We start from the raw sequence: 14,144 nt of genomic DNA, 5'->3' as shown, positions 1-14,144 counted from the left end.
TGACAGATAAAAAGAGGAGGAATGTATTCCTGCAGCCAGCAACTCTTTAAAAGGGGGATGGCGAAAAACAAAAATGCTTTGTATCAGCACAAACGCACACACCGACTGCACCACAGCGCTGCTGCCAATATTTTGTTGTGTCAGTGGGTCAGAGAACAGGGAGCCTTATGGGGGAAAGTGCCTCTATTGCTTGAGTGGCATTCAGTCCTGTTGTATAACAGAGACAGAGAGAGACATTGCTACTGTTTCTGTGTGCTGTGTGCTTGAAGGGCCAAAGATGGCATCTACATTCTACTGAAGAAAAACACATGTAGCTGTCTCACTCATTGACTCCTACACAACCACATGTACTCAGAAAGTGATGTCATTACCAGCAGCTGCACAAACATGCAGTGGGAAATCAATGAGCGTATGGCACATTTATTAGGTCCTGATGTGGCAGCACATAAATGCCCGGCCCAGCTGTTATAATAGAAAGCAGTGTGAGTGAGAGATCTAGAAAAATCTAACCTAACGAGACATGGAGAAGGAGGAAGCTAGTCCTAGAGCTGTGCTACCAAATCACACTGCCTTGGGGCAGAAACTCAATTATACTGTTAGAAGACATACTATTAGCAGAAAATATTTAAGACGTTCAGCTGAAATTACCAAATGGAGTGTATTAGGGGACTTGTCCAATGGCAGAATACTTAACTACAATGTAAAACAACCCTGATCATAAACAAGGTTATGTGATTTTGCCACAGTCTGGCTACCTTGAATAGACACAAATTTGTGGTCATGCGATTTGGTTTTTAAAAGCAGATGCCAGTATCTAGAAAGCAGGGTTTTGCTTTTGATATATATATATATATATATAAACACTTGACCCTCTAATACACTCTATTCGTTTTCTAAAAGGCCTATAATAGTTCTCTATTCTTTTTCTATTCTACTTGTTTTCTTTTTATTTATTATGTAAACAAAAAAAAAATCTTGCTGTGTGTATTGCATTAGGCTAATCTCGCTGTTTAATGCATTAGGCTGACTTGCATATTATTGCTCATTTGTTGGTTTTGATTGCTTTTATTGTCCTCATTTGTTAGTTGCTTTGGAAAAAAAGGCTGCTAAATGACTAAATGTAAATACATACAAACATATATACTGTATTACAACACACACACATAAACAGTTCTGTTCAAAAGTTGGAGTCAGTAAGAATTAGTTTTTTAAAGAAATTAAAACTTATTTTAGGACGTAGCGAATTGATCAAAAGTAACAGTTAAGACATTCAAAATGTTACAAAAGATTTCAGCAAGATTCAGCAAGAATCCTTAAAAAACGCATCATGGTTTCCACAAAAATATTAAGCAGCACAACTTTTTCAACATTAATAATTAGAAATGTTTTTGTGCACCAAATCAGCATATTAGAATGATTTCTGAAGGATGTGGCACTGAAGATTGGAGTAATGATGCTGAAAATGAAATTTTTTTCCATCACCAGAATAAACTGCATTATATATATTAAATATATGGTATTTATTTTGTATATTAAAACAGAAAACGGTCACTTGAAATGTTAATAATATTTCACAGTATTATTACTTTACTGAATTTTTGATCAAATAAGCACAGCCTTGGTGATCCGAAAAGACTCCAAACTTCTCAACAGTATAGTGCATATACAGTATATGCTGTAAAAGATAATTTAAAAACGGCCAAAATTTGTTCATTTGATCAGCCAATATATTGGTCTAATCTAAAGTAGCCTACAAAACACTTGTTTATCATGCCTATGCAACTTTGATCCTCAAAGTTAGTGGTGGTAGACAGCAAAGACCTGACTTTCTCCTCACACATTCACCTAAAACTTTCTATCCCTTTATTTCTTTCAGAATCTTTCCCTACCTTGACTGAACCTCTGGAAAAAATCTGTAAATAACGCCCCCCATCCTTGTCACCTCAGTTCAGACAGCTGTTTAGTTAGGATTAGTGGATGTCCTGTCAAGCAGATGTAGTGGGAGCTTTACAGAGCTAATATTATTTGCCCCCCTCCCCATCATTCTTTCCCCATGCTGTTCTTTCATTGACCGATGATCATTAGCTGTTGTCCTATTGAACAGATACAGCAATATCTATTGCTATTGCACCAGAACAAAGTGCATAACTGTTTATGTTGGCCACAGAATCCCTTCAAACCCCGTGGAAAAAGGCAGAGAGAGAAAGAGTAATAAGATTCCCTGGCTGCGTGGTAGCTGAGGAATTTTGGTCCTAACGGAGAGTAGCTCCAGCCTTCATAGTGCTGTTTGTTTTGGACGTCTGAGCGAGGTAGAAATATGTTCCTCCTTTCCACCCACAGCTCTGTCGCAACAGCAAACAACACTGAAACGCACCGCGAGACAGCCGCTACGCCACTTCAGAGAGCGTCGTCTCGCGTTCCAGCGGCGCGTTTTCACAGACACGCTGTTAGCGCGGATATGGCTCGACTCAAAGCCAATTATTCGCGGAGAATAAAGCCGACTCCGAGGAGATAAGTGCAAGATAAGCTTTTCGTTTCGAACGAGGAAATTTCACCTGTATCAAGACAGAAATTGATCTTACATTTGACAGCCAAGTAGCTGAACTTCTCGACTTCCCGGGCTTCGCGCGCAGGGTTTTGACACAAATTATGGGAATGTTTACCGTAACGCAAACGATAAACTCTTTATGAGCAACACGTCAAATTGATAGCAGATAAAACCGAGTGCTGCCTCATTCCTAAAAACTTGCAATACACCACCGCTGACTTTTAGATACACTAATTTCTGAAGTGAGAGCGATAACAAACGCACAAGAAATCCTCCACTTTGATGTCTCGCCCTATTTTGTGGTTTCGGCAGGGTCTTTAGCGATTTAATTCATCTCAGAGCTCTCCGGGGTTTAGGAAATCTGGGCCAAACAGTGATTGAAGCCATTAGAGCAACCCCTTCAAAAATACTTTAGGGTGTGCATGAAAAAATGAGATGAAGTAAGGCATGGAAAAATAAGAGGAGGGGAAAAAAGAGCATGACTGACTTACTGTCCTCTATTCACAACAGTCTGACCCCTTCAACCAGAAGGTGAATTGTTAGACGTTTATTTGGATTGTCAACATTGATGAGCTCCTTGCATGTTCACTAGAGGAAACACACAGTTATAGATGTTCAGTGCTGTGGAAATCCACACTAGAGCACTGGCAAACCCATCTTTACCTAATGACCCGGCTCTCAAATACATCATCATGTTTGTAGGGCTCATGGGACAAAAGGTTAAGATACTTATAAAACCCCTCTAACTGCAGAATATACAGACACTTCCACAAAAACGCGATCAGATTTAGCTACAGTCATTTTACCAGCCCAAGTAGGAATTCTCAGTTTGCTTCTGGAAACAAATGTTTTATATTCTGCTAATGGCTGAAGGATGCAGAAGAGGGAAGAGAGTCAGACAAGTATGACTGATTTTTAAATGGTTTTGTAGTGAATGATTCATTATCTCTCCCATTCTCAAACACACACACTCTTTCTTTCTCTTCCTCGCTCTGAATTTCCTGTCACTGGCATGCAATCACAATATGACATGAGCTTGCTCCTCCACCAAACTGAGCATCTCACGCTCTCAGTTCCCATGTTCTCTAAAAATAACTAAACAGTGGAGGAAAAAAAGAAGCATACACACACACACACAGAGAGAGAGAGAACCACAGAGACATAGTGATGTGTGCAGAGTTTCTCAAACATAAATGACTGCAACAATAAACAGTTTATCTACAATTGCTCTTTGGTGTCAATATCTAGGATTTCCAATGATAGTGCATTCTTTATCTAGGATTGTCTAGGCACATTTGTAGCCAATTTAATCTAATGAAAAGTATAACTTGGCTCTAAGACAATAGTCTCTTCTACTTTTCTTGTTTAGTTTCTTAAAACAACAATCACATTTTTTGCCATTCCACATGGAAAGCGTGCACAGAACTTTGCAGAAAGCACTACAGATTTCCACAGAACAGGAATGTCGTCATTCACACAGTTCTACTGAATCCCATCTCAATGTGTGTGTCCTTTTAAATAGTTTATATTAGAGCTTGGGAAAATGTTATTTTCTGCGATTATAATGTGGACTGTTTAATGTGTATAAAAATATATTAATGGTGAACTTCCTGACGCTAATGTTTTTCTCCAATTTCTGTGATAACATGTTTAATGTTTAAATCTGTTCCACATACATTACCATTCAAACGTTTCAGGTCCATAATATTGTGAAATATTTTAACAATTTTAAATAACTGTTTTCCCTTTTAATATATTTAAAATGTAATTTATTCACATAATGACAAAGCTGAATTTTCAGCAGCGATTCGTTCATTCTTCAGGATCACATGATCCTTCAGAAATCATTGCTTATATGCTGATTGTGTGCTTAAAAAAATGTAATTTAGGCTAAAAGAATATTATTTATTTGAAATGAAAATCTTTTGTAACATGTCTTTACTGTCACTTTTGATGAATTTTATGCATCTTTACTGAACAAAAGTATTCATTTCTTTAAAATAAAATCTTACTGACCAAAACTTTCAGAAGAAATTTCAGCAGATTCCATCTGGACCTTGCAATTGCTTCATTTTATTGTTTCACTTCTTATGGCAGGCAGAAAACAAAAAAGAAAAAACATTTGCTGATGCACTAATAGTCTACGCTGCATTCTCATCACACCTCTTTACTTAATTACACTGAGATGCTATGAAAACGTGTGACATGGACAGGACAGGCCCTTATCATTAAGTTTAGCCTTCTGAGAGGCTTCAAGCTGACACTAAAATGAAAAAGCAATTATGTTTAAATTGAACAGAGCGGATGGAGAGCTATTAATCACTTATATCAATTACTAAGACCCCACCCTTCTACTGGCTGGGATCACCGGGGTCAAGAAGACCATGCTCTGTGGATGGGGATGGTTGGAGATGCCTGTATGTGTATGTAACCCGAGTCACTGGGCAAACCACAGCCAACCATGGTAAAACATTATGTCTGGATCAAGTTACTCAATGAACCATGCGCCACAATCTGTTACTATGGGCTTGCAAACGGACACCAAAATAGGCCCATTACTGCCATAGTGGCACTCTCACTGACCTCACCACTTACATGCACAAACAGAGACAAAAAAAAATAAAAAATAAAAGGAAGGAAGGAAGGCAATGAAAAGAAAAAGAAAATGTATGTGGGTGTACTTGATGAAAGTTAAGAGGAACAATAAAAAACCTAGAAAAATTGGTGTCTATCCATCTTCACAAAAGTGGCAAGCACACACTTGTGATCAAACGTAGATGCACACACACACACACACACACACACACACACACACACACACAGGCTCTGTTAATGGATGACACAAGGGAGGAGGGAGGAGGAGGGAGTGACCTAGAATACCACTCGCAGACAAGACAACAAGGAAACAATGCAGAAGACAGCCCATAATACTCACTAATTCAACACCGTTACCAGATAGATCGTTACCACAATCACCTACGCGTACAGTCATAGATCATCTTAATTTTGCATATATTACTTTGTTTCTTTCATTGAGTACACACATAGATAAAAATTTCTTTGTGTATGAATAAATAAAATCCTTCCCTTACCATCTCCACTAATTAATAATTTACACCCTATTCCATTTGTATCCCTTAGAAAGAAGTAGGAAAAAGATCGTACTTGTGAAAAGCTGCCAAGGTTACTACGACAACTGCTTCTGGGAATGAGTGCATTATGAAGTGCCAGGAATTCTGGGTATTTTTAGTTTGGACTGCAGATGAAAGCACAGCCATTTGCATGCATGTGCATTCTAGTGGGCATGATCACTGTCTTGCAGGACCATTCATCACAGTGTATCGTAGTGACACGTTCAAACGAGAAACATTTACTTGTTCTTTTGTTGCAACACGGGCTCTTTGAAGTCTTGTGTGAGTCGCAGTACTGATTTATTAATCTTCAGTCTCATCGGTGTTCAGCTGCACTCTTGGAAGAACACCCACTGAGGTTGTTAAAGTTTTACATTTCTCTAAAAGTCAACATTAAATCAAAACTGACCCTATTTACATTCTTAACAAGTTTGTGTTCTTTACTTTTCAGATGACAACAGAAAACCAATGTATTTTTTAACCCATCTCCTCCAAGCACATTTTTTTTTCAACTCAGAAATATATCACATTACGTAAAGTAATATGGTTTCGCTTGTAACGTCGTGCTCTCATGTGCACTGTGCGATATTGACTGTCTGAGATCTCTGGGATCGTAAAGAATTTTGGTTGTTTCAGTGCAAAATCACAAGTCTTTGATTGCCTAGTGTTACATGTTCATTGATGGCAAAGCAGTTGCGATGAATCTTAGCCTTCGACAAAGTTAGAGTAGGCTCACTTGCAATGAAGAAACAATAGGACTTATGAATTTCACTCAGTTTTCTACTGTTGTACACACACCAGCTGTTTTATCATCCGGAGTTGTCCCTTGTCCCAAGTGTTTCTTGTCCAGTGTATGCAACCGGCTTTGCCAACACTAAATCGTGGCTAAATCTATTGGCTACAGTTTATTGCACAGTGCTGTAAACATCACACAAACTTCCTTGTCTATCTTTTTGAAATCATATTGTATAACCTGTCATTGCATTGTCGTACAGGATTCAAATAATTGCGTATAGTGGGATTTAAAGTTTACCCAAAAATGTCCATATGCCTATAAAGAATAAATAGGCAGATGATATAGATTAGACAGTCAAATTGTAGATTAGAAAATCTGGTTAATTTAGAATTGAAACTTGAAAAGTAGCAAATTGACCAAGTAAACATATTCAAATACAATACAGAAATTTGGAGCTTCTCTTTATGCCACTTATTCAGTCACCGTCTCATTGCTCTTCACTTTTTGCAATGATGCTCTGGGATTGCTTCTGGACTGTTCGATATTCTCACTTTATGTCTGTCTGATCAAAGAACGGTTGCAGTTCATTTCATCACTGCTAGCGACTTATAGGACTATAGTGGAAGGTAAAACAAACTGTATCTCATCTACCCTGAGCACATGCCTACATTCTCCAAAAGGAGCCACAGGTTCATTACAGTCTGAGTGTGTAATGATGATGCAAGCGGGAAGCCACTGCTGGTGCCGAACAAAGACCTGTATTCCATGCGGTGAGACTATAGACAGACAGTGTTGCAACACAGTCTAATAATGAGAGGAGAGAAGAGGAGAGGGAATCAAATGATCTTGAACGATCTTCTATATGCAAACTATTGAATTAGACATGCAAATGAGACAAAACGGAATGCTAAACATACACACAAAGACCAAAACAGCTACTTAACCACAGCAACTGCCCTGTTCCTCCAGAGCAATACGAATAATCAGAACAAACTGTGTCCGAGCAGATTTGAAGGCATGATGTCATTCAGTGGGTACGTGGAGATTTCCATTTCTCATTGTTTTGTTTTGCTTTTTCCCCCTTGACTTTTTTTTCACATGCGATCTTCCCTTTTTCATTTAGATCCTTCACTTGAGAATGTGTTGTGGGCTGTACAAACTAAACACTATTGAACTTCAAATCGTGATGAAACGGAAGTAGCGGTACAACGTTAAAAAACAAAACCAACCTAAGATAGTTTGCTGATCTAGTTTAAAACAGGTCTCCAAGCCTTGCTAATCTGGTGCTGGTTTAGCTGGACTCCAGAGTCTTAGAGTTTATGGCCTAACATCAAACATCAAAGTTCAATCCTGCCAGTGTCAGGAAAAACTAGCATAAGAACTGAATTTGGGAACTTTTCTTTTTTAATGTTTAAAACATTTTAGCCTAATTCAGCCTTAATGAATAAGCAATAACTAGAGAAAGTCCTGGAATCAGTCATAAATTTCCCACATATCAGCACAGAAACAGAAACTTGGCTGCGGATGTTCCCAGATCGGTGTGTGGAGAGTAAGCAACTTTTTAAAGCATTTTAGTTGCTGATGCAGCTAAAATGATGCTCCAAATGAATGATGTTCCTTTGGGCTCTCGAGCCATAACAGATGCTGAGTTCACAGGGGGCTTTACAGTAGTTGATTGTCAGAGGTAAAGTAAGCAGTCTCTATCTTTGTAGCCCTCATATCCTGTGACGTTTTCTCCAGAGGCAGCATATGTTTCCTTGCAGCTAAGCTCTGCTTCTCCGATTCATTCAGTAATTTGGGCTGATGCATTTACACTTCGTCTTCTCATTCACTGCTGTGCCACTGATTTTGCTTTTACTTCTGACAAAAATTCAGGTGCTTGTAAGCTTTCTTCCGTGTGTCAGAGAGACGCAGGGGTTTCCAGAGAGAGTCATTTAAAGCTGGCAAAGCTCTGAGGTGAGTGTTCCCCACTCTAGTACCTCTGACTGAGTTTTTGTGTAAAGTGTTGGAGACAGGAAAAGAAATGACTCAACACAATATTCTGTACGTGCTCCTGTTTGTTTTTCATCCCTAGGCAACACTGTTATTTCCTGGTGAGATGTTGCCTGATCACAGTGACGCAGTTTTTCTCTCCGTTGCTCACCTTAGCTTGCTCTCTCTGTCCTTCTCGTCAACTGACGTTAAATCAGGAAGCCAGAGCGATAACAGAAACACACGAGGGTTTCCCTCTATGGGCCGATGGCCCGTGCGTTTTCCTCTCATTCACGCTTTCGTTTTCTCAGTTGCCTTTCTTTGAAAAGAGTCAGTACCAAAGAATTGCTCTGGAACTGACAGGGTTCCTCTGAATGTCTGAAAAATATGTTTGTCGTTTTATATATGACGAATGTGGAAATTTTGATTGATTAGATATGGATCTACTTATGACTCAAGTAGTTACTTACTTAAGACAAAAAAGTGTGTGTGCATTTATTGTGGCTCAGTGTATCACAAAAGAAGATGCTACTGCACTTTGATCAGATGCTTTGAAGCTGGGAAAAGAATCTCCAACACACTCTTGCTGCAATTCGTAATATTTTGGCGAATTTGTGGCTATTTCATGTGAATTCGTTCAAATTCTCATTTGTACATTTTCATGCTTACACTACTGACAGTTAGGTTTAGGGGTGGGCCACCATGCTTACTTTTTTCCAAACTTTTTTTGTACAAATCGCATCATGAATCACCACCTTATAAAATAGTTGGAATCACACAATTAATGCAATTTTATGATTATTGAATTCACTTCCAAGCACCCAGGCCTAGCAGGCACACAATGTCATAAGACGTTGATATTTGGTTAAATTTCGGTTGCGATGTCAGGTGACCAATATTTAATTTCAATTCAACATCTAACGTCAATGTTAATTTGATGTCCGACATCAGCTGACGCTGTATTTGTTGTTTTTAGGTTGTGATGTCAAACACTGACTTCAAACCGATTTTCATTCTGAACCAAAACGCAATGTCTGTCCAGCATCATGCCCAGCATCAACCGGATGTTATATTGACGTCTTGTGCCTTCTGGAGGTAGTCATGCCCATGACAATGAGGCAATGAGAAATAAATGTCCATCAACCACCACAACAAAACATCTGGCCTTGGACAGCACAAACTTTCTCTTTCTTTGTCTCTATCGGAATCACTTCAACACTCTGCTATCTACATCTCTCCCTCCCATCCTTATCTATCTCCTAGATCCACCATATGGCTCCTCCTGCAAATCAGCACAATTTCATCCTTGTCTTCACACGAAGGAACAACGAGTCACTCAAGGTGATGCACTGAGAATGATTCTTAGTTAGCGCGGGAAAATGACAGAGCGATTGTTTGTGGTATGAGTGTGTGCTACGTTTCGACTGCTTTTGAACTCGCAAACACGTCTCTCCACAAAGAACCCCCCCCCCCCCCCAGAGTTAAATTCCTTTGCACAAGCCCTGACTCAGTGATCTCATCCTAGAAACGTCGGTAAGATAAAAGTTGGATGTGTTGTTTTAAACTTTCGCCTAACTTTGAGGTGAGATCCAAGTGTATTCACGAGCGCTGCTCGCATTACAGTGAGCCGCTCTGTGCGTGCACGAGATCTGAAGACCAGAGCGCGCATTCCACTTTGGCCCTTTTATTCATCCGTCAACAGCAGCTTCAAAGCGCACTGACTCATTTGGCCACAGATCAGTTCAAATCGAGAGGAGCAGAATGATCCGGAGCGGGAAATCTACAACTGTGATACTGGATTCCGCAAAAACAACAAGCTCAACACAGAGGAACTCAGAATTTATAAATATTTATTTAATATATTTCAAATGTAATAGGCTAATATATTTATTTATTTAGCCAATAGGCTATATTTATTGACATAAATGTAATTATTATTGAACATGTTTATTTATATTTGTTAAACATTATTTTTTATAATAATAATAATAATAATATACACTTAAAAAACCTGCGTTGTTTCTTAACACACCCCTGTGTCTAGTTAAGGACAACACATTTTGTTACTTTTAACTCAACCAATGAGTTACTCCTGCTAATTTCTACACACTAATGTGTTATAGTTACACAATTTGTTGGAATTATGTAAACAAAATGACACAAAACGTGTTAAAATAGTCAACAAAAAAGTGTTGAAAATTAACCCATCCTTTTTGAGAGTAGCCTAATCAGAAAAATAAATTTTATACGATAATAATATTTATTTATTTATTTATTTATATAATTACTTTTATTATGGTTCTGGCTTAGTTTGGCTTGCCTAAAATAACATTTATTTACTGAGCTGCCCTACTTCAAAAGATCGAAACCCTTAACTTAAAGATGTCAAAGAGGTTATGTGGGCGGCACCCGCTAAAAAAATGAATATTAATAATACATGAGTGACTGTCATGTCAACAAACAGTCTCGCGAAAATGACTGATATATGCCCATGTGTAATCCACACAATTGCGTTTTGTTCATAATTTATTCATAATCATAAACCATTTTATTCTCTTACTCCTCAATAGTCTCATCTGTTACTGCCTGCCAAATATTACAGAAAACGATCCGAGGAAACTCCCTGTTGAACTAAAAGGAAACATATGATACTGAGAATATGGGACTGTCCATCGGAGGTAAACATGCTGTAGCCTATCTGTGGAAATACAATAATCCACGACAAAGCGAAGGCGAAGGGGGGCAGCGCGTAAATCAGGCTCGTCAATGAACATTCCCCTTTAGTTTATTGATCTACAAGAAACTGAATTACATAGGATCTCAAGCGTGATCTAGAAAACACGGACATATAGACAGTTTTCGCTGGGGTTGATATAAAAATCAGTGATGCAAGCTGCCTTCTAGTCTTTCTTATTCTGACAGTGAACGAGCCCTCCGCCACCTTTATAATCCCATTATGTATTCTGCTATAGCGCGGATTAATCCTGGACACACTGGCAGCCCTGTCCCGCATTTTAGCCACCGTCTGTCTCTCTTATCTTTCAGCAATCCACATTAACTGTTAAACACCAGGCATAAACGCAGCCGCAATTCCGACAGTGAAAAGTCACATTATCGCTCATTTTGAGACGATTTACACAGCGCCTGCAGCCCCTGAGCCGCGCTCTCGCCCAAGTCCCCAGTTCTCAGTCTTTTGTTAGCGAGCGCAGCCCCGCTGAGTGTCTGATAAATGCCATTTCATTCCAACAAGCAGACCACATGCTGCTTTAACAGTGTGGGGCTTTTACCTCTCTGACTCTACTTTGCCTTCAGCCGTATGTATGAAAACAAAGGTTTTGCGTTCCGTGCATCGATAAAGCAATCCATGCTACCCATTTAAATGACTGCGCCGATAGGATCTCGAGTCCCTTTCAACCTGCTGTTCCCTCTGAATCAGAGTTTGTCATAGCAGACTGTGAGGGTAATGGCAAGGCTTTCAAGTAACTAGTATTTATTATTCATGTTACTAGCACATTTTTGTAATTACAAACAGTCACACTAATCTATTCATCAGATACGAATACTTATTCCAGTAGTGAATATCATCTGTTCAATTAGTCACCAGTACTTCCTCTGCTACTAGTCACTATCCCAGTAGTGACAAATAACCACTCTATTGCTAATTGTAACAGACTACATTTTTTTAGCACCGAATTCTGTAGGGTGATACAAATAACAACCGTTCACTAGAGACTAATATTTATTTCGCAGCAGTAGTTTATATAGCATCTTATGTATTTAAAAGCTACTAGGTACATCATCTTTATAGCTCCACTGCTCGCAGTAACATTACCTCATGGTAAAATAGCCGTCCTACTTTTGTCATATGGCTAGTCGGAATGACTACTTCGTAATTCAATCAAAAAATAGTACTAGCAAAATCAATATAGTAAATGTAACTTTCTCGTAATGAGTGCGTAAATGCGTGGGACAGCGCCAGTTAATCTTTGATGCAGTCTTCAAGCTTGTCATCTAATCTCTGTCTGCCTTATAACGCACACAAAACCCTGGGATTTCTCCACTCGACTTTCCAAACTTCACCGTGGACCTCAAGCAGAACAGTGGGAGTCTTACAGTTTAAAAAGCAACTACTGCGTAAAAGCCAGTGTGGAGGTGTATGAGGTGCGTGTATACTGACAAAGTGAAACACATAAACTGGCTTTACTTGTACACACCAAATGATCGTGAGCCACCATTCAAAGCAATCCAATAATATGAAACTCATAAACTCACTAATGGGTCCATGCGAGGTGAGTCTAGCCGCTGGGAGACCAGAAGCATCTTGGAGTACGGGTACACCACGTAGCCACTGTTAAATCCACTTTGTTTCAGTATGTGTAAACTGTCTTACAAAGAAACGCCTGATTGGGAATCTAATAAAAGATGGTAAATGTATGTCTGGAAATTGTGTTCTCGCCCAGTTGTGTGCGCGACAGCCAACTAGGAATGAGGATTGCGTCCAAATCAAAGCTAATCTGACATTCCGATCAAGCGCCAGTCATGTTGATTCTCTTGAACAGGGACTAATAACACAAACGTCTGTATCAGCTCTCGCTCTACACGGCCACTTACGATCAGAGAGCTCTGTATCTTCCTGACTGGTGGGCGGAGTCAGGTCGTCCATAGGACGCTCCTCTGCGCGATGTCACAGAGGAGGAGACGCAGATGTTCCGCTCGCAGTCTGCGCTTAAAGGGACATTACGTCTCTGTGCTCTAGTTTACACGCGTATGGGCTTTTCACAGTAGTGCTGGGGATTTTGCTTCATCCCTGTGACTCGAATCGTTTCAATCCGTTTTCTGTATTATTTCTGGTCGTCTTCTTTTTGTGTGTTGAGTCACTAAACAGTTTATTCAATCGAATCATAAAAAGTGCATATAACAACAGCACGCGCGCACACACACACACACACACATGCTGGTTTTTGTGGTTTATGGGGACTCTCCATAGGCGTAATGGTTTTTATACTGAACAAACTGTGTGTGCTATTGCCCTACACCAACCCTACACCTAAACTTAGCCCTCACAGGAGACTTTGTGCAGTTTTAGATTTTCAAAAAAAAACACCATTTAGTATGTTTTTTAAGCCTTTTGAATTACGGGGACATAGGCAGTGTCCTCATAAACCACCTTCATATTGTAATACCTCTGTCATACCCATGTCATTATACAAATTTGTGTCCTCATAAACCACATAAACATGCACATACACACACACACACACAAAACACAGTTATATTCAATATTTGGCCATTATATATTGTACAATTATACAATTATATATTGCAGTGGTGGTCTTTAACCTTAACCTTTTGTTGATGTCAATGGTCATGCATCGAATTTATGCTATTTTGCTACTAATTCCTTTTTTCACTTGTAATGTCATGAATGATAAACACAAATACAGTTTTTATAATAATGTGTGTTTCATGTGTTAGGCTGGGGATGGGGGGGTACATAATTAAATTGGCACATTGGTTGCATTGGGAAGGTGTAGAAAAAAAGCAAACACACCACAATAATAGACCAGTGTATGGAAAATAAATGAACACATTAATTGTCTTACAAAACTGAGAAAAGAAAGGACCTGTAGACTTTGTTGTAAGACTTTTTTGTCTGTCTCAAGGTAATAAGTACTTATTTCACAGGGAAAAAACTCAGAAAACAAGTGGATTACACAGTTTTTTTTCCCCATGGAAAACTGGCTTATATATTTTTCAA

The 14,144-nt window shown here is 39.0% G+C and overlaps 1 protein-coding gene across 1 annotated transcript in view; it reads right to left on the bottom strand.

The window, feature by feature from the left end:
* The window catches only part of LOC306844220 (uncharacterized protein), a 72,889-nt gene extending 59,898 nt beyond the window's left edge, over positions 1 to 12,991 (bottom strand). The window contains exon 1 of the mRNA XM_079376193.1: positions 12,659 to 12,991. Coding sequence (XP_079232319.1) covers positions 12,659 to 12,706 — 48 coding nt within the window. The 5' untranslated portion in view covers positions 12,707 to 12,991. The remainder of the gene's footprint in view (positions 1 to 12,658) is intronic.
* Between the last annotated feature and the right edge of the window lie 1,153 nt (positions 12,992 to 14,144).

The sequence above is a fragment of the Barbus barbus genome, assembly GCF_936440315.1.
Source record: "Barbus barbus genome assembly, chromosome: 2".
NCBI classification, from domain to species: Eukaryota; Metazoa; Chordata; class Actinopteri; order Cypriniformes; family Cyprinidae; genus Barbus; species Barbus barbus.
The sequence above is the reverse complement of the archived record's forward strand: the minus strand, read 5'-3'. Positions and strand labels throughout refer to the sequence as shown.